This window comes from Urocitellus parryii, chromosome 6 (genome assembly GCF_045843805.1).
Source record: "Urocitellus parryii isolate mUroPar1 chromosome 6, mUroPar1.hap1, whole genome shotgun sequence".
Taxonomy (NCBI): Eukaryota; Metazoa; Chordata; class Mammalia; order Rodentia; family Sciuridae; genus Urocitellus; species Urocitellus parryii.
The window spans coordinates 60,988,840-61,009,970 of record NC_135536.1 but is presented as its reverse complement, the minus strand read 5'-3'; the positions used below and the strand labels follow the sequence as shown (position 1 = coordinate 61,009,970).

Below are 21,131 nucleotides of genomic sequence, written 5' to 3'. Positions count from 1 at the left end.
GATTCTTGTGTTAAGTCGAAGTTTAAATATTAAGGGTATTTTTAAGATTATGTGATTCTGTGAACTGGCTGCACCAGAAGTAGTGAGAGCTACCTTTCCCTAAAAATGGTTAACAAATTCCAGAACATTCTATGATCATCTACTGTACAAAAGATTTCAAAAGTAAACAGTTATATTAAAATAACCCTATGATGACTCACAGCCTCAAACAACACAACTGGGGCCATATAGGACCCCCAAAGCCCCAGCTCCTCCTGCCTTCCCTTCTCTCTCTCTCTCTCTCTCTCTCTCTCTCTCTCTCTCTCTTTCTCTCTCTATCTCTCGCTCTCCCCCCACCCCACCCCCTTTCTCTCTCTCTCCCTCCTTCCAACATTTCTACAACAATAGGCATGGAATAAAATTATAAAATTTGAATAAAATAAAATTATAATAATATACACAACAGATTTTAAAATGACAATTTGTGGCCCAATTCTTAATACTTTATTAAGAAGACTGTTGTCTTTATCTATAATAGTGTGTAAAAGCATTTAGCAGTTTCCTTGAATTATCTAGAAACTTTCTTATGATAAAATCATAAAAGTTATATGGCCAACATTTGTAGGGCTAAAAATGATGCATGAAAGCTTATTTTCAATTTAAAAAATGAATAATAAATAATAAAAGGCAAGTCTATATTAAAATTATAAAAGATAACAAGTAAAGTTAATGAAAGGACAAAAAGGCTTTCACTCTTAAGTCACTCAATTTGTTAGAAGAAAATAAATAAATTACCAAATACAAAAGCCAGGGGTCCCCTTTAATAGTAACTGGCTAATAATAAACTGTCTCTGGTTAGACTAACTTAGAGACATATAAAACTAATTAAGAAAAGGAAGATAGTTGATAAACATACATGTGTAGATATAGTCTATGCTTTGATAACTTGTAAATATGGATCAGAGACTTACCTTTAACAAGGGATAGTTGATACTTGCATCCCATATGTTGGTAAAAGGAGCTTCCAAGACAATGGCATCAACTGGGCATCCTTGAAAATAGTAAAATAAAAAAGAAAAAAATAGTAATTCCCCTATTCAAATACCACCTTCCCTAGATAAGGGATCCTCACAGTCTTGTACATGAACTACCTGCTTCAAAATGATTTGCAAGGCTTATTAACAATGCAATTTCCTGGACCCCACACCACACTCAAGAGTCACAGTGTTGGGAGTAAGGAACAAGAGTGTTCATTTTTAACAAAGTTTCTCCTCCACCCTTGAGGTTTTTATGCAGATGATGGTTAAAACCACTACCTTCTTCTAAGAATACAAGATTTTTCAGGGCTTGGACAATTTAAGAAAGCAAAGCACTACAGGGAGACAGAGTATTCTGAAGTCTATTGTTTAAAATGTGCCAGAGAGAGATTAGGTTGTTTTGGGCAATATCCCCTCTGCACAATTAGAAAATGTATGGGGAAGACAGTATGTGTATGTGTATGTGCATATTTATATGTTTGAAGGCACAAGAGGATTACTGATCAGTGAGAATTTTCAGAGCAAATACCACTGAGAAAAGCCAAGAAAGTTTGAGCTGCCTTTCCCCTCAAATCAGCTGAAAGCACTGGTGGATAGTTGACAGAATTAGAAATTAAACAGTACTTTTAGTATTCTTCACAACCAAAAGGAGAAAATGAGAGTTCAGGATCTGACAAAGGGGAAGATCCAAGAACATTTCTCAAGCTTTTGGTTGTTACCTCAAAGAACTACACACTAGGAGAGGAATATGGACCAGAAATAAACCAGCTTTCATAAAAGCTTAAGCAGAGCTTCGAATCAGCTCAATCGCTGATTGGATTCAAGTAATCTGTTCATAGCACAACTGCCTTTCAGAAGAAAAGTAAATCATTTCTGGAAGAAGACAACATCACCCCAAGTCTTAAATCATCTCTATGATTATCCATAAAAATTACTAGCACTTAATCAAAAATAACTAGACATATGAAAATAAAGAAAAGAGGGTTGGAGGTGTAGCTCAGTGGTAGCATGCTTGCCTAAAATGCAGGAAGCCCTAGGTTCAATCTCCAGCAAGGCAAAAAGAAAAAAGAACAAAAGAAAGGGTTTAAAGTAGATAATTGAGGGGTTGGGGATGTGGCTCAAGCGGTAGCGTGCTTGCCTGGCATGTGTGCGGCCCGGGTTCGATCCTCAGCACCACATACCAACAAAGATGTTGTGTCCGCCGAGAACTAAATAAATAAATATTTTTTTAAAAAAAGTAGATAATTGAGTTTTGGAATTTTGAAACTTGATAGCATTCAGGTAATTAATATTTTTATTGATCCAATATTTTATATATGAAGCAAATTCCAATTTTTTATCTTTTTTTTTAAAGAGAGAGAGTGTGAGAGAGAGAGAGAGAGAATTTTTTTAATATTTATTTTTTAGTTTTTGGCAGACACAACATCTTTGTTTGTATGTGGTGCTGAGGATCGAACCCGGGCTGCACACATGCCAGGCGAGCGCGCTACCGCTTGAGCCACATCCCCAGCCCCAATTTTTTATCTTAAAAAATATTACTTGGCCCTATTCATAAAGATTCTAATTTGTGAAACCAGGTAGGATCCAGGAAACCTACATTTTTCACAAATGCACTCAATAGATTCTGATACAAGCTATTCTCAAATCACTTTGAGACCAGGTGTAGTGGTACATGTCTATCATCCCAGCAAATTGGGAGGCTGAGGCCACAAGTTTGTGGCGAGCCTCAGCAACTTAGCAAGGCCCTAATCAACTTAGCAAGATTCTGTCTCAAGATAAGAAACAAAAAGGGCTGGAGATGTGGCTTAGTGGTAAAGCACTCTAGGTTCAATCCCTGATATGAAATAAATAAATAAATTGCTTGAAGAAATATTGACATAGCTATTATATAAGAAGGACTGCAGAAACCAAGTCCTGACTATCCTTTCATAATGTTATTTTCCTCTCCTGAAATTTTAATTAACATCACTTCACAAAGAAAATTCATCTTAAGGCATTTTTAATTCTTCCCTTGGTATTAATTTTAAATTTCATAGCCCCCAGAGCAACCATTATTTTATATTAAGTAAAGAGAAGAACGTTTGTTACCTGCAAGGAACTGTCCACAAAAGGATGCCATTGGCATCTCTGTGTTCAAAGTGGACACAACAGTCTCTTGATTCTTTCTATTTCCCACCTGAAGCCAAGAAATTAATCCATGGAAACATTTTACATTACCTTTCTCTTCTAACACTTTTGCAGCATTTGTTGCAACTCTGTAAAGCAATGCATATTAGTCCATATGTGAAGCAATGACTTAATAGTCAATTAAGTAACACAAAATGCAAAACATCCAGAATGAGTATTTGATGAAAGCTCTGAGCTCTCTGACACAAACTTGCACAGGATTTCAAGAGTTTCCACAAGCCCTAAATTAAAAATCCTTTTCTTTAAAACTCTCCAGGAAAGTCCAGAATGAACTTCAGTGTCCTAGATCCATGGAGCTGACAGGACCCTCCCTTGTTTTACAAACAGGCAAACTGAGATAGCAAGGTCTCTAGCCATTTCTGGAGAAGAAGAGAAACCAGAAAAGAGTCCCTATCTCCTAGAGCTCAGTGCCCCTTCCACTGCTCTCGGCTGCCTTTGATGTGACCCTAAAGCCCCAAGTCCCCACCAAAGGACACATCTTCAGCTCTCACTCACCCTGTGCCCAGAGAGTGGCCCCAGAGACACACGGGAGTGGCACCACATCTTGCCTTGGTCCACTCATAGACACAAATAGCATCCGCAGTCAGTCCCTCCTCCGTGGGCTTCCCTGTTGAGTCCCCAAACCCTGGCAGCAAGCAAAGGCAAGCACAATATCACCATCCCCAAAACAAGCGATCATCAAAAAAGCCTCTTGCTTATTTGGAAATCTTTGAACACTGTTCTTAACACATACCTCTATAGTCAACAGATAGAACATGAAAGCCACCATCACTCAGCACCTGGGTAACAAAGAGCTGCCGTCACTTGAAACTGAAGGTGTAAACAGGAAAGGCTCCTTAATAGATCCATGAACCTATTTGTGATGGTTTAATAGGTGGGGGAAATTTGTACTTTTGAAATCTAGCGTATGTCTTCAAACCTGAGGAACTCAGACTCAGTGGGAAAGATGGAAAGCAACCTCGCAGAGCAAGGTCAGACTGCCAGGGTCACACCTAACTACCAGGGTCACACCTAACCGCCAAGGTCACACCTACCAGCTGAGTGACTTTGGCCAAGTTACTGAACTTTTAAGTGTAAAAACATTATTCTGAAAAGTAAAAAACATTACTTTTAGGATCATTGGAGAATTACATGGATTGCATTTTGTCTTTTTAAAGAATTCCCTTGAGAAATAAGGACTCTACACAGTTGTAGTAGAGGCAATCAAGCATTAAGAAGATGTTTATATTAAATATGATCAGCTAAAGAATTAAATTCAGGGCTGGGATGTAGCTCAGTGGCAAAGCGTCTGCCTTGCATTCGCAAAGCCCTGGGTTCGACCCCCAGTTCCAAAAAAGACAAAAAAAAAGAACCCCACCAAGAATTAAATTCAATCAAAATTAGAGATCAAGCGAACACATGAAACCACCACCAAGCCCCTCACAGGTAAAGAAGGAAAGAATGTGAAAAAAATAATTTTGCATGAAGTGAAACACAATGACAAAGAGACATAAAAAGAATGCATTATTAATGTGCAGACAGTTTATATTTAACCCTCATGACAGTAAGTTAGATATTATTCTCATTTTACAGATTCTTAGTAACTGAGAGCTGGGCACGGTGGCACATTCATGTAATTGCAGCAGCTCAGTAGGCTGAGGTGGGAAGATCACAAGTTCAAAGCCAGCCTCAGCAACTTTGCAAGTCCCTAGGCAACTTGACAAGACCATCTCAAAATAAAAAAATGAAAAACTCTGAGAATGTGTTTCAGTGGTTAAATGGGCTCAATCCCCAGTACCATAAAAAATAATTAATTAATTAATTAATTAATTAATTAAAAAACTGAGCACGGGAGAGTTTCAGTAATTTGTTCTGTCACCCAGTTTTCAGAGGCAGATCCAAGATTCTGCCTATGTCCAAGTACTGTGCTTCCCCTCCTTCAGCACAGACGTGAGCAGCTAAACCTCACGGAGGACATTTTAAATACAAGTTGAACTAATAATTAGAAATTAAATGGAACTTTTAAATATCAATTCAAATTACATTCCCTCAAGAAAAGCTAACACACGTGGCAGCTAAGCATTCAGAGAAATGGGGATAATCATGTGTAACTTATGGCACATGTATTAAAGGACCATTTGACAACACAACTCAAGAACAACAAGAGTAGCAAGTCCTTCTCCTAAGAATTTATCTCTAGGAAAATATGCCAAAAAAGAAGGGAAAAGGATGGGGATATAGTGCCTGCATAACGTGTGCAAAGCTTTGGGTTTGATCCCCAGTCCCATTTAAAAAAAAAAGAAATTAAAAAAAAAACTACATGCTTAAAGTTTTCAGTAGTAATACTATTTAAAATGAATTCAGAAAAACAAAATCCAACAGTAATGGAGGAGTTAAGTAGACAAAGTTTGTAAATAAATAGGAAGCTTTAAATTGGTTAATTATGATAACTAAAAGCATGGAAGGATATTTACAAAACAGTATTAAAAGAGCATAACATAAACTTATATATAGATATATAGAGACAATCATAGTGTCATATTTCCTCTTTGTATAAAAAGAGAAATAAAGATGGGGAAATACAAATAAATGTGAATAGCTGCACTAAGTGATTGAAGGAACAGAATCAAGAAAGGAAGCAAGCAAGCAAGGAAGAATTTAATAAAAAGACTTGCTTTCTTCCAGGAGAGGTGGCACATCCCTGTAATCCTAGCAGCTTGGGAGGATGAGACAGGAGAATCGCAAGTTCAAAGCCATCCTCAGCAAAAGCGAGGTGCTAAGCAACTCAGTGAGACCCTGCCTCCAAATAAAATACAAAATAGGGCTGGGGATGTGGCTCAGGGGTTGCGTGTCCCTGAGTTCAATCCCAGGTACAAAAAAAAAAAAAAAAAAAAAAAGATTTGTTTTCTGAAAGAAAGCACCTATCCAAAGTAGAAAAGGGAAGGCTCTGGAAGCCTGGTCCTATTCGGCAATGGTGAAGGCAGCACTTGGTACACAAAAGGTGCCAGGGGAAAAGTCATACCAGCCACTGCCTTCCCCAGCCATCCTAACCATGACAGGGACTAGCCGCCTTCTTTTCGTATGTACAACTCTTCTTTCTGGGAACACTGAGGTCATGCAATTCAGCTCTGAGTGAGAGGGGAAAAAAACCCTCAATTCTGATCATCATCTGCTTCACCATTTCCTAAGTACGAATAGCAAAGGGCCAATGTGGGATAGAAAGCAAACCCACAAATGAATAGATATCCTCCTGCCTCTGAAAACTGGGTGACTGAACAAATTACTGAAACTCTCCAGTGCTCAGTTGTTAATCTCACCCAGCACAACCCATCGGCAAGGGTCACCTGTGAGATGCACTGATATGGGTGGAGGTGTGGAAAGGAGTGGAGTTTCCTGACTGCACAGGGAGGGCGGGTGAAGAAGTGCTAGAGATACTGAGGCTGGCAGGATTATAGGCCTAGATCACAGGACAGATTATAGGCCAGTTTATAGGCTGGAAAGAACTGAGGAGGAAGCCAGTGTGTGGGAGGAAAGACCAAGCCTCAGGGTCAATAATGGAATAGCAGCCCAGTCACCTGCAACAGAGATTACCTAACTGCAGAGGATCAACAGGCAGCTCGCTGGACCAGTTCTGAGGCAGATATGGCTAAGTGGAGAGCCAGCCATGTTCCTCACACTTGGAAATGCAGGGAATGTCCCAACAAACTGGAGTGAGAAGTGAGGACAGCACAGCGCAGCCACCAGGCTACTCTGCAAAACTTTATGTAGGACTAAAGCCAGGGTTTCATGGACTTTTAAAAGAAGACATTCGGAATTTTTATTCTATACCACTTAAGAGATCCTTATACAAGGAGAAGAAATTTCCCATTTAATACACCTATCCCCTATCCTTGGGGAGGGGGGAGAAAAATCTAAGTGTCTTCCATCTTTTTTTTTTTTTTTGAGATGAAGGGAACGAGTGCATGAAAGTGTATGAGGTCCCAGACATCACAACTCACCCTGGGACCTCTCAGGAGATAACCAGGCTAAGGACCTAAGGAGATCTTATGACTATAGCCCAGAAGGGAATCAATGGGGATTTACAGAACTGATGTTTTGAGGCCTCTTTAGTACATGGGGATATAGCTTAGTAGTAGAGCTCTGGCCTAGGATGAGCAAGGTCCTGGGTTCAATCCCCAGCACCACCAAGAAAGGGAGAAATAAAGGAAGGAAGGAAGGAAGGAAGGAAGGAAGGAAGGAAGGAAGGAAGGAAGGAAGGAGGAGGAGGAAGGGAGGAAGGAAGGAAGGAAGGAAGGAAGGAAGGAAGGAAGGAAGGAAGGAAGAGGAAGGAAGGAAGGAAGGAAGAGGAAAGAAGGAAGGAAGGAAGGAGCAAACAAACTTCTGTGAGGCCTCTTCAGACATACCTTTACCAGCTCAAGCCTGTGAGGGGCTGCCCTATAGAAGAGGTTAGGGAAAAAAAAATAAGAATTATGAATTACGATGATGAGTTCAATAAAAATCACTCAAATGCTGTTGGCATTTCATGCCATTCTTTTTTAGATTAGAGAAATAAACAACTGGGAGCAAGAGAACTGCTTCTTGGTAGCAGAGCCAGCTTAGATGTTTCAGGGAGAGTGATCAATGGCCCTGTTGTTGGCCATTTCTCCACACACGCGTTGGGCACCCAAATCTCTCTGAGGTGAGCATCTGATGAAGTACTGATAATCCATCTCCTTTCATTTCTATGCAACTAGACTTATCTCTAGGAATACTTTTAGAAGCTAAAGGGAAGTAAGTTCCAGAAAATGACTCTTCAGAACAAGGGATGATGGAGTCAAGTTGCACTAAATTATAATTTGCCTGTATCCCATCCCCTGTGTCATTGAACACAAGATGAGGTGAAGGAGTGAGGCTCACTGCCCTGCAAGGACAAAAGATGTTTCTTCCACAAAATGACCCTATTGATTATTCTCACATTAACAAAAATGAGTCAAAAGACAGAGGATTCTTTAAAACCATTTTCTGACAGCAAGCTGAGACTCTTGGGCAGAAGCCAAGAGGCAGGTGTGGCCAACCCCAGAACCAATGACTCTAGGACAACTGGGGACAATTTCAGATTCACACAGAGGCACACACGGTAAGTATGTTCCCCGTGATCCTTCAAATAAGCACATTGCAGCACCCTGCCCAAGTTTACGCTGCACTGAACAATGTCGAAGACTGCCGAATTCCGCAGGAAACCTCAACAAATGTGATTCTGAAATGGACACATCAAGCAAGCCCCTTGAGGAAAGGCAAGTCATGAGAAAAAGACATCACCTGACAGAAAAAAAAAGGGAGAAAAAAGACACAGGCAAGCTAGCCAAGAGGCAGATTCCAGGGCTTGTCACTTAGCTGGAAGTTCCCTCCAGAGATGAATGGAGACCGGTGGGCTTCAAGCCTCAGCGCCCCTCCCCAGACCAAAGAGGTGCAGTCATGGCTCATATCCATCACCTAAGGTAATGAGACAGGTCCAGGGACAGCTCTGACAGCACATCAAAGGACAGCCAGTCTTCCTGGAAACGTTCTTCCTTACAAAGCAAGGTAGGGACTAGAGAGTGAGGTGAGGCATGAATATTCTAGACTAGAATTAGTCAGATGGCCCCCAATTCCTGGGGTCAGAATTCCAGATGATTTCTCCTAGGAGTCATCCTTTTAATTAACAGGGTTGATGCTAAATAAAGGACTCTCCACTGTAGTTTTCTGAAAAGTCCATTGATGTGGAAATTGATCTTCCTTTCCCTCAGAAAGCATGCCTGACCCCTTTCCAGTCATCCATGGGTTTGTCAACCTAAATAACAATCAGAGAGAGATTCTCCAAAGAGTATTTGAAGAATATCCAGGAATAGCAGAGCACTGCCGTGGAACTATGTATGCCACAGTAAACTATGAGTGTATTCAAAAAGAATGAGGCAAGGGGAAGTTCTTAAATGCAAAATCAGGAGGATTACATAAGATATTTGGAAATGATAAGCCTCAGGAACAAGGATTAATAACAAGGGTAGCACCAGTCAGAGATTGAACAGAGAGTTGCTGGGCAGACGTCCTTGCACAAGTATTTCTGTCTAAGGTTGAAGTGGGCTTTGTACCAGGCTGTGGTTTTGGCAGAGTGACCTGTGAATAATTCCTATTATCAGGTTATGGGACATAGATGCATGCAAATCTTCAAAACCTTCTGGTTTTATTTATTGACTTTGTGGTTCAAACTTGACAAAAAGACTCCATTTTGATTCTGACAACAGGTTCAAGCTATCAGTTTGGATATTCTTAAGGAGTAAAGGAACCACTGCCTTCTCTGAAATCAACATCCAGATTTTGGAAGAATCATTCTTTTCTCCATCCCAGTTAAGGATCCATATTATTCTTCTCATAAAACAATTTTCTAAAGAGAAGTCTTTTGCCAGAACACCCTTAGATTTCAAAAAAGGAAAAAAAAATGTGTGAAGACATGCCAGCACAGTTTAAAAACTGAATCCTGCTTCACTCTCCCACAGCAACACTGAGATGCTCTTAATCTCCTTAAAAAAAAAAATGCAAGCAGAGGCACTGACCTATGTTCTGCACTGCCATGAAGATAAACAATAATCGGGTTCCCATCGTGAAGGGCTGCTTCATACCAGCAACAGTCCTTCCCCTTGGCATCTTCTCCCCGACAGCTGGGGACTGTGTGCCTGAAGAGGAAGGAGGTTATCAAAAACATGTAAGAGGGAGGAATTCTCTATCCTTGCCAAAATCTGAGGCCTTCATTATGGGGCACCTGTGTGTGTGTGTGTGTGTGTTTATGTATTTATATTATTTATACATTCATATATTTATATTCTATTCTAGAATATTTTTAAATTTTTACATGAGTAATACATGCACCAATTAAATTTAAAATATAATACCACAAAACATCTTATGATGAAAATCTTACTGTCCTGACCCACTGGCCCATGAACAAAGGCAACACTTTTAACCATTTACTGTTTCAATTCTCTTGAGTCTTGTACCCATTAAGCTTTCAAGACTCCAGTTCTTAGGTGCAGTCCATTGAAATAACCAAAAACAAATAGAGACAAGTAAAAGATAATAGATACTTGCCATCTGCCATTAGTTTGGCTGAAGAGAAAAAGTTAGAGAGATTTTAAAGGAAAAATCAAGTTATGTAGGAAAGAGAACTTCAACATGAAGCCAAGCTATTCTATCCATGAAATCATGTGATCTTGTGATCATAAATACCTGTGTGGTCCTGTTCCTCCATCTTGCTAAACCAATGAAAGAACCCTAAAAATGCAAATGCTGACACATGACATGTCACAGGGGACTTGCAAAACAGATCAAGAAATGACAAAGCTTCCGTTCTCTTGATTATTAAGGGACAGGCACCACTTCCTGAGTGAGTTGGTTCTAATGAGACAACCATCTCAACAAACTGAGGGCCAGAGGGGGAAAAGCAAAGAACAGAAAGATTTCCCAATTCCAACACTGTTAGCTGACCTGTTCCCTGCAGGTTAGGAAGAAACCATGTGCACCCATATTGATTCCCAAACATTCTATGATCAGAGGTTTAAACTCAGGGAGACGCAGTGTAAGACAGAGCACTGGAAATTTGTCAGCCAAGAATAAGTAGTAGAACCAAACAAGAAAAGACTGAGATTAGCATAACAGAAAAAGGCAACAGAACGTTCCTGGCTTCATCTGACAAATATTTATTGCATGCCCTTCATGTACCAAGAATTAGGCTAATCGGTCAGAGCCCACCACCAAAGTCTGTCTTCTCTGCAAGCTGTGGTTTTATAAGGAAAACAGGCATTAACCAAATAATCACACAAACATTTATTTAATTATGAGAAAAAAAACGTCTTCATGGACAAGACAAGCACAGGCGGCCACCAAAGCACATGCTTAAAATGGGGTCTAAGGAAAAGTTTTCCTTAAAATTGTCAGTTAAAGCAAAACCCAAAAAAGATGAGTAGACAATTAGCTATGCAAAAGGAGGGCATGCAAGAAGATGAGGCAGAATGACGTGCTGGGACAAAGCATATCCTGGGGAACTGTGGCTTGATGTGCCTGGAGCAGAAGACATAACAAGGGTGGTGTGGAGTAAGAAGAGGTGCAGGGCCCACAAGCCAAGGGCAACATCTGACCTCACACTCTGAAGCAAAAATTCCTGAGAAGCAGAATTAATCAGGTCAGATTTCACTGTAAGGAGAAGGTGTTATGGAACGATTCCCAAGGAGCACCAACCCCCACGCAGACAGGTAAGGCAGCATTGTTCCCCTTTGCCCTTCTAACAGGAAAACCTGGTCCATCAAGCATCTCAGTGTCCAATCCATGTACTCACCAGATTCCCAGCATCACTCGGGGTTCAACCCTTATGTAGAAGTTCACCGTGTGAGGAATCTTTGACTCTGGTTTCTTTAAATCCACAAGAAATGGAGCTTTGTCTGGAAAATAAAAATTATTGACTACCAGAATCAATCAAATTCCACGTCTTTTAATGACAACCAAAAAAAAGCAAACAAACAGGAATGAGTCTTTGTAGGCAAACTGGTTTCTAAGTTGCAAGCCACTAAATGACTTGCAAAGAGTTTTATCAACTAGGGCTAGCCAGCAGAAATAAAAAAGAAATAAAACCTAAAGCTAGATTTTATAATAGCACCAGCATGGTAGCCCACAATAGAGTAAGAGAGTTTGTTCAATCCTTCTCTTTGGCTCAACCTAACAGCAGAGGAAACCATTCCTCTGATAAGGTAAGAGGGCCCAGAAGGAAACAATGAATATTCTGCCACTGAAGAAAAACCTAATCATTAGCCTAAGGCCAGAAGTGATTGAGGTATACTAGGGAGCTGGTCAGTAAGAGCTAGGACTGTTACACTGACCAATAGCACCCAGGAGTCCCTTCCTCTATCTGCTCTCTTCCTTCTCCTTTCCTCCCCCTTTTTCTTTTCCTCCCCCATCCCCTACTTCTCCAAGGGATTCTTATAAGAGAGAAAAGAGAAAAACAGAATTCCGTGAGCAGTCAGGTATCCATGTCAACAGCTAATTTGAAGACTGAGGTCCTGAACTGAAACCCCAGTCACAAGGCCCAGTCACAAGTCACACAAGTGACTTTGCCTATTCCCAACAGCTTAAAGGATTTATGCTAGCCTCCAAAAATCAATACTGAAAATAGGTTTCATATTGTTTAAATCTAGCCACAAATTTGTAATTTACAAGTCTTTTTCATTATGTTATAACATTAAGGACAGTGAGATCTTTATTTGGGATAAATTCATGGGAAGTATACACTTACAAAAATTAAAATAAATCAGCATGTCCATCAGAGGAGGGAAAATGTGTTCTTTTAATGGTTTACTAGTAAAGCTGTTGTACAGAGCAGCAATTTTTCCTCTGAGTGTTGAACAGGAGTGTGGAAGAGATCTGCAAGATATTGGGAAACACACAAGGTTTTCAAAATCAGTCCAAGTTTGACTTGGTTTGTTTTTTTCTCCCATAGTTCAAATCAAACTTTAGAGACTAACATTGGGCATTCCAGGTAACTGGGCGATTAAGCAAAATCCTTCACAGAACTACACATACTTGTCTAAGCTGGGCCCTGAAGAGAAACACAGTGAAGAAGACAGAGCCCTGTCTAGTCCCTGAAAAGGCCAGGGCATGACAGGGAAGGAGGGCAAGAGCTGACGAATGCACCAGGGTCAGATTTGTCCTCCGTGTTGCCCCATAGAAGGCCAAAACTAGACCCCAAAGTCATTAGTAAACAAGATGCAGCCAGCTTAATAGTTTCTGTGTTCAAAATCACATCACAACGCAGCACTACACAGGTTAGCTGTTGCTCCTACTATGTAAAGCAGCGAGTGACATCATTAGATCTTCTCTCTTCTGACTGAGTCTTAGGAGGAAAAAAAATCCAATGAGAGAACACCCCCACTTCTGAGTGACATTCCTGGAGGAGAGGCACCTGTGAGAAGAGGGTGGGGAGCAGGAGGGTGGGACCTGGAAGAAGTGGGATGAGACCATCGGCGTCTTGCGCATTCTACTGTCCTCTATGACACAAACCATCAACGTGATGATTTGTCCATGGGGGTCACTAATTCCACCTCTGTCTTGAATCACATCTCTCATGAAGGTCAAGAGGTCTTCCATTTTTGACAGATGAGGGACACAGGAGGTTAATATTATTATCTGCTTCCAGTTTTTGTCCACATCGTCTATTCAATAAATCCTTTTCCTATTGTAATCTACCAACATTAAGACTGCCCAATGTAGTCATATTGTAAGGTTGGAAAGATAGAAAGCACTCTGTTCTACTGTCCTGATTTTTCTGCTACCCAAGAGGCAGTTTAGAAGATAAGTGTTACCTCTGCTTCACAAATGAGGAGTCTACAAAGCTAAAAGTCCTTCCCAGCCTTGCAGGCCAAGGAATGAGTCACACATCCCCAAGTCTGCCTGACCCCTGTGAAAACTACAGTGAGCTGTCACTCTCCTGCTGAGTTCAACTTGCCCTTCGTGTAGGCAAAGTGAACCCCAGGAACAAGGCCAGCCTCTGGCATAGTTATGTTCTTAGAGACTCTTATTTTAGGATCCTCTTCTCCACGTCTGCACCCTTGCCCTTTCTTGGGGTCCCTACTTTCTCCCACCTTCTTTCCTCCTTGCTGTTTCTGTGTTCTCAGAAGCCCTCTGATGACAAAGTCACCAAAGAAATACCCCCTAAAATATTAATTCTCCCTCAAGTACTGAAGGGAGAAGATAGATTCCCGGTAGTTCTGAAAGAGTGGAAAAGAAATGGGCTAAGGATCTTAGATGGCTCTTCAAATACATTGCACATGGGAAATTACCCTACTCATAAAATCAGCAAGAAATAAATGAAGATGATTGTTTCATAACACTGTAAAATAACCCCCCTGAAGACAGCAGGAAAAAGAGGTCATTGCTCTGATTTTAGAGATAAGAAATCAACACCTAGGGAGACCATTTTGAGCCACAGATCAAGGCAACATGGGCACAAGGGAACACAGGTTGGCAGAGTTGTGCCTGCTCCCAGTTTGGGCTGCCTCCTGCTTGCTCTTGCCAGATTCCCTGCACTCACTGCTACCCTGCCTGTTAGTCTCCCACTAAGTTATCTTTTGAAGGTAGGCAGGGTAGTCTCCCGCTAAGTTATCTTTTGAAGGTCTGCTTGGGAAGCAGAAGCAGTAGAGGGAAATGCGTTTCTTTTTTTAAAGAATAATTCATACACGACCCTTCTCTCAAATAGCTCAAGGCACTTCTCTGAGAAGCACTTCGGGAAAAGAACAGAGTGACCAGATTCCTCAGAGCATCAATAATGCAAAGGCGCTTCTTTTAAGTAGGGGGTTGTCAATTTGACTTCCCTTAGATCAGTGGGGGATCAAAAGTCACCAGTGGCTAATAGACCTTATTTGAGCAGAGGATGCAGTTTCAGCTCAATCTCTGCTACCAGCCAGCCACATCAAAAAAAGCTTGGTGCCTTGGTGTTCTTTGTTTGCCCTTTGATCAGTGGTGGCTATAACCGTGAAGCATCCCACAGAGGCACGGCACCTAAATGGATGATTCTTACTGGTGAAACCTAGTGGAATCTGAGCTGATAACATTCCTACTCAGAGGTGTCTGCAAACCAGCTTTTGGGAGCCCAAATACAACCACATTTGGTCAAACAACTATTCCAAATACGAAGATGCTTTGTACATCCTTCCTACCTGCTGACTCATGCAGCCAACATGTGTGGATCACTGAGTACCAAGATGCATCATCCAAACCAAATTCCACCCCTACCCCTTCACACACACTCAAGTGTATCTTCTTTGTGGAAGTCTCCCAAGACAGATCTTCCCACAGTGACCTTCCCTTTCTTTCCATCCTTCCCACTAATTATAATGGGGCCTCAGTTTGACCCTACCTTGTTCTCTGATAGTTTTCTCATTATTAGCCCATCTTCCCCTCACTGTGCCAGGCATGAATCATGTGATATGTGTGCTTCTTTTACATCTCACCTGTGTAGCACAGAGCCAAGTTCAATAAATATCTGTTGAACCACAGATTGAAGGCTGAAAGGTGTATTTCTTTCATGAGCCACGATTTTTGGAGTTTTGGGGGAGAAAGGGAGGGCTTCATTCTTTTATTCTTTATTTTGAACTACAATTGAAAAGAGATCACTGAGAGTTCTAAAAGAACAGGGATATTATTATTATTATTATTATTATTATTATTTATTTCATTTGTTCCTTGAACCTATGATATAGGAAAGAGCATCAGAGATAGTAGATAACCTGTGAGAAGAATGACTAGTTTATCTGCATATTACTAAGCACTCTAGAAATGTGACAACTTGGTGACATAGGCAAATAAGGAAGAAAATAACCTTTGACCTATGCCATCTTCTTTCCTGGGAATGTTTTCCATTTTTTCCAATTTAAAGATCATTTGCGATGGAGACTTACTGTAAAGGACCAACCCACCTTAAGTAGCAATTATGTCAGATGAAATTTTTGAAAAGTAAATAAATAGACTACCACCGAAAGTATAATATGATTAAATGTTCTCCTTAAGCCTCTGAAAACGTGACAATAGACCTAGCACTATAAGCAGGGCCAAGCACACAGCAAATCCTCCATGAACGTTTGCTGATTTATACCTACTTGGCTCCAAGAAACTAAAAGGATTCCAGGTGCCAGAAACAGGTCTATGCCTCAGCCTTAACATGTTTTATGTTAGATCAATAATCTGTTTCGATTAAAAAAAAAAAAAACACTGGTACTTTATCCTTTCAGAGATCATCATCTCTTGAGAGTTATTTTTTATTAATTAGTAATATAAATCATGGGGTCCCCAACTCCCAACCTCCTACTCCATTATCAACAAAAGTAGGTTGTTCTCTAAGAGAATGAAAATGCAGCTTTGAATCTCTACCTAATCAAAGCTCTGTTAGCATGGACATTAAGTAATCAGCCATTAAGTCTACGAAAAGGGAGAGGTGGCAGATGCCAGCTTTCCTAGAATAACCAAATAAGGTGGGGCGGGAAGCAGAGAGTCCTATGATTGTGAAATTTGAAAAGTACAGACAGAATATTCCAAAGGTGTCCTGGTATGGGTTCTGCATACCTCATCAGAGAGAGCCACTCTATGATAACTGCACTAAGCTAGGGAAGGAAGAGAAAAGATCCCCAGTAGTCATCATCACATTCCAAAGTGAAGTCTCCTGTGTCTGGATACGATTCTGGGATTTTTTTGTCATCCACACAAATTAAAAATGAATAGAAAGAAGAAATATAAACAAAAATGCCAATACCTTACCACATCAATAAAACAACAGGAAATATAAAAGTCTTCCGTGTCCAGGTCTCCAACTAATACCTGGTTTCCACGAGAACAAGACTGGTGGTATGTTGCTAATCAATTCCAGTAATTGAAAATTATTATTCAACCCATGGGAAGAAGATATATATATACACACATATATCAGAGGGATATATCCCTCTAAAATACAGACATTTCTAGATTTAAACAATGTGAGAACTTGGCACAGGCAACACCACTTTGTGATTTCAATGTACTACATAGCTTTAGCATTTGTGGAGGTGTTCTTTAAATGCACACCTGATCATTCACATTTGGGGAGCCAGGCAGCAACTTTCTGACCTTTTTCCATCTACACTGACAGTTCCTTGACCTAAGAAGACCAGCAAAGATAATTGCACACAGTATATTCTTATTACCACTACTGTTAGTAGTATCAAAATCCATTTTGTATATTAGTGAAAAATAGATGAAAAGAGATTTTGGTATAGGAACCCGACTTCTATTTCAAATCTCAACTTCAAACCCCCTCCTCTCCTAAAATTTTAAGTTCTGGAGGTCAGTTCTGTGAGATTCACTGGCCCAGGTAGGGGGGTCAAGACTGAGCATAAGACCATGCCAAGGAGCCCTGGGAACTTGCAGGACTCTGAAGGCCACTGAAGCCCCCTGGTGCCGCAGTGCTGGCCAGGAGTCCGCGAAGTGGGGCAAGGGTAGGGCTTCTGTGTCAGGGCCAGGCTGCGGCACGCTCGCCCTGCGCGACCTCTGTCCTGCCATAGGGGCTCCTGTGTCGCTGGCGGGGCGTACTCACCTCAGGTTCCGCAGGACCATGTTCCACCAGGTGGCCACGAAGTCGCAGGCTGGGGGCCCAGGGGCCGCGTCCGCCTCACAATCCTGAGAGTCCATCGCGTGCTGTGCCATGTCCCGAACTGTCGCCACCGCCACCGCCACCGCCGCGGGAACTGCCACCCAGAGTCGCCGCTCAGGTCCGCCCCACCCCTGCGGCGCCCACGCCTGCCCTTCTTCTAGGCGCCAGGCCGACGGCGGCGCGGGGTGCTCTGCAGCGTGATGCTGCGGGAGGCGCTGGACCCGCCGCAGGAGCCAGGGGCCGCCTGCGAGTGGGCTTCTGCCTGGCACAGCGTGCTCCCTGCTACCCCCATACATACACAGATAGATGTTCAATAGAAACAAAAGTATCCTAAGTGAAGCTATGCAGCATTTCATTTTTATTTGATTCCCATTATACCTCCGTGTGCACGCAGGAGCAAGAGGCCTGCGTGAAGTAATATTATTATAGCAGAACTCAAACAAACATTTAATAGGCACAGAGTTAAAAGATCTTCATATCATTACTGTAGCAAGAATTTTTTTGGCATCCTTTGGTTGAGCAATGTTTGATCTGTCCATTGGGTTATGAACTACAGTTATTCCAGGTATCCAAAGACAAAATCTTGTGGTTGTTTTGTTTATTTAGCATTATAAAACAGAACTCCATTTTTGTTCACACCTTGTAATGGTTAGCACCTGGTACAGATTTGCATTGCATAATTTTCTCCTAGGAGCAGGGATTATGAGTCTACCAGAACTGCTCCAGGGAAGCCACAGGGCACAAGTGTGGAGATAAAAGGGAAGAAAAGGGATGCAATTTGATGCCAGCCAGCATCAAGGCTTTGTCTTGGATGAAGACGCATCCTTGGTGCAGCATCACCAGAGGTGAAGTGCGATTTTCTGTGGTGCCTGCTCTTTTTGGGCAGAGGACAGAGCAGGAGACTGCTAGCCCCCAGAAGGTGGGTGCATAGGGACCCATCTGCTAGGGGATCATTGAACAACGTGGAGGAAAAGACACAATTTTCAAGAAGGGTTCTTTTTGAGAACTAGACCATTTCATAGAACTGGCCAGACAGAAGGAGATTGTATTCATTGCCTCTTACAACCCTTCGGGGAATGTTTGTTTCCTGATTCTCATCAAGAAAGAACAAGAATCCATCAAGAAGGACCAATGGAATCTCAGCCTGATTGATGAGGCAGCTGCAAGTGAGTTTTCACAGGGCTACTCCCTGCATGATGAGAAAGGTTCAAGCAGATGTCTGATTCCACTCCAGGAGTTGGTTCTAAAGATGGTCTGGAATCTCACAGAACTTGTTCAGGGAAGCTCTGGATAAGACTCTAGGCCTTTCTTGCCTTATGAAAATGAAGGGACCAGAGATGGCTAGCAGAGGGAAAAGAGAAAAGCAGCCAGAATGGCCCCAGATTCTATTTCCATCTGTTTAGGTTGAGAGAATAGAAGCCTGCCTGCTAATTGAGGCCACAAAGTTGTGAACATACGCCCAATTTCTAGGGATACCTTGAAATGACCAACCAAATCTTGGAAGCTGAAAATCACTTTCTGACATTTTTTATAACATCATGAGAATTAAGGATCAGGAAGAGGCTTTCCCACCATAGGTAGTTTCTCTGGGGTGGAAAGGGAAAATCAGAGAGCAATCTCCAATATGATTGGGCAGAATCTAAGAAAAAAAAAAGTTCATTCATTTATTAAGCACCTATAGACAGAGTGTCTTTTAGATGTCAGGTACCATATTGGATTCCCTAGGGATACACACCAGGATCCCATCTGTAAAGACTAACCTTAGAATGAAGCATGAACTAGGTTTGATTCCACATGCCTGTAATCCCAGTCACTCTGGAAGCTGGGAAAGCTGGGACAAGAGGATCACAAGTTCAAGGCCAACCTCAGCAACTTAGGGAGACTCTCAGCTACTTGGTGGGAGCCTGTCTCATGATAAAAAAGAAGGACCGGGGATGTATCGCAATGTCAAAAAACAAACAAACAAACAGGAGAAAAGTGCCCTAAGGAAATCCAATCAGGGTTTGAAGATGGAAAAGGGGAGTTAACTACAATAGAGTATGCCAGAACATTTTAGGGTAATGGAAACTGACTTAGGCTCTGCAGTGGTTACATGACTATAAATGCTCACTGAAATTCATGAAACTGGAAACTTTTCAAGTGTGAAATGGCTGAATATGAATTATATATCAACAAACATGACTTTGTTTTAGTGATGCTGGAGGTCAAATGCTAGGGATTGAACCCAGGTCCCCACACATGCTAGGTGAACACTCTACCACTGACATTTAGAAAAGTGACCTAAGAAACATACAGATAAACCAGGTGCAGTGGCATACACCTATATTCCCAGTGACTTGAGAGGCTGAGGCAAGAGGATCCCAAGTTGAAAGTCAGCCTCAGCAACTTATGCCCTAAGCAACTTAGTGAGACCCTGTCTCAAAATAAGAAATAATAATAATAAAAAGGATTGGTAATGTAGCTCAGTGGTTAAACATCCAAAACATCCATAAATTCAATCTCTGATACAAAAAAAAAGAAAGAAAAGAAATACACAGATAAACCACATAAATGAGCGTATCCTATGCTACACTGTGCAAATGTTTAAACAAAGTCACTGGTACAAATATATCAGAAATCAAGAGTTTAGCTATTATTTGAACTAGGAGAAAAAGAAATCTCAATTGGAAATAGGTTAATCTTGCCACCTAAAATTATTCTGTAATAAAATAAATGGAGGATAAGAGTGATGGTCTCTCAGCTGCCACCAGCTGTGGAGGTAAACAGCTGGTGACAAAGCATTTGGACTGAAGAACCAGAAAATGACAAATTGCTAATTTCTGTTACTTGGAGAATAATAATAGAAAATTTCTATCTATCCCCCCTTGCATTTTCTTTTCCTTTGAATTCAGTTTTGCGAGACACAATTCACATACCAAAAAGTTTATCCTTTTTTGAGTGTAAAACTCAGTAGTTTTACTATATTCAGAGCTGTGCATCCATCATTGTATTTAATTTTAGAACGTTTTCATCACCACAAAAAAAAAAAAACATGCCCATTAGCAGTTACTCACCATGATTCCCTTTTGTCTGCCCTGAGCAACCACTAATCTACCTTCTCTCTCTGTGGATTTGCCTATTCTGGATGTTCTGTATAAATGGAATCACACAATTTGTTGTTTTCCTGTCTGATTTTTTTCCCCTTAGCATATTTTCAAGGTTTAACCATGTATAACACTCCAGTCCTTTTATGACTGAATAATGTTCCATTGTATGAATATGGCCAATTGGCTTACCCATTCAACTGCTGATGAACATTTGAGTTGTTTCTACATTTTGCCTATTGTAATGCTGCTGTAAGTGTACAGGTTTTGTATGGACATATATTTTCATTTCTTTTGAACACATAACTAGTAGTGAAATTTCTGGTTCATAGGGCAATTTTGTGTTAAATTTTTGAGGAGTTGCTAAAATGTTTTCCAAAATGGCTGCACCATGATACAGCCCCACCATGTAATATGTGAACTACTGTCTGGCCTTTCCCCTTGTTCTGCTTTTCACCCTTTCTGAGCTTCCCATGCACAAATAGGAAAAGAAAAAAAAAGGATCTGATGATGTTGAGATTATACAGAAACATTTAAAATAAGTTTAAGAATAGTCCTAGAAGATAGGGAATGACTCATTTGGAACATTTCTTTTTCTGTGTTAAGTTTTTTATTGTCCTTGCCTATATCAGGCCAAATTAAGACTGTTTACTCTTTTTTTTTGCATATAACTTTTTATTCTTGTACAAC

At 41.0% G+C, this 21,131-nt stretch overlaps 1 protein-coding gene across 3 annotated transcripts in view; it reads right to left on the bottom strand.

The window, feature by feature from the left end:
- Abhd12b (abhydrolase domain containing 12B) overlaps positions 1–17,396 on the bottom strand; it is a 30,020-nt gene extending 12,624 nt beyond the window's left edge. The window contains exons 1-9 of one of the 3 annotated variants that reach the window (XM_077800221.1): positions 17,302–17,396; positions 12,478–12,605; positions 11,527–11,629; positions 9,748–9,871; positions 6,932–6,940; positions 3,937–3,997; positions 3,699–3,828; positions 3,234–3,271; positions 951–1,030 (exon numbers count right to left, since the gene is read on the bottom strand). In XM_077800221.1, the coding sequence (XP_077656347.1) occupies positions 951–1,030; positions 3,234–3,271; positions 3,699–3,828; positions 3,937–3,997; positions 6,932–6,940; positions 9,748–9,871; positions 11,527–11,629; positions 12,478–12,605; positions 17,302–17,396 (768 nt within the window). Of the gene's footprint in view, positions 1–950; positions 1,031–3,233; positions 3,272–3,698; positions 3,829–3,936; positions 3,998–6,931; positions 6,941–7,585; positions 7,617–9,747; positions 9,872–11,526; positions 11,630–12,477; positions 12,606–17,301 lie in introns of all 3 variants that reach the window. The other 2 variants (XM_026391072.2, XM_026391073.2) reach the window with 2 other exon arrangements.
- Positions 17,397–21,131: the final 3,735 nt, after the last annotated feature.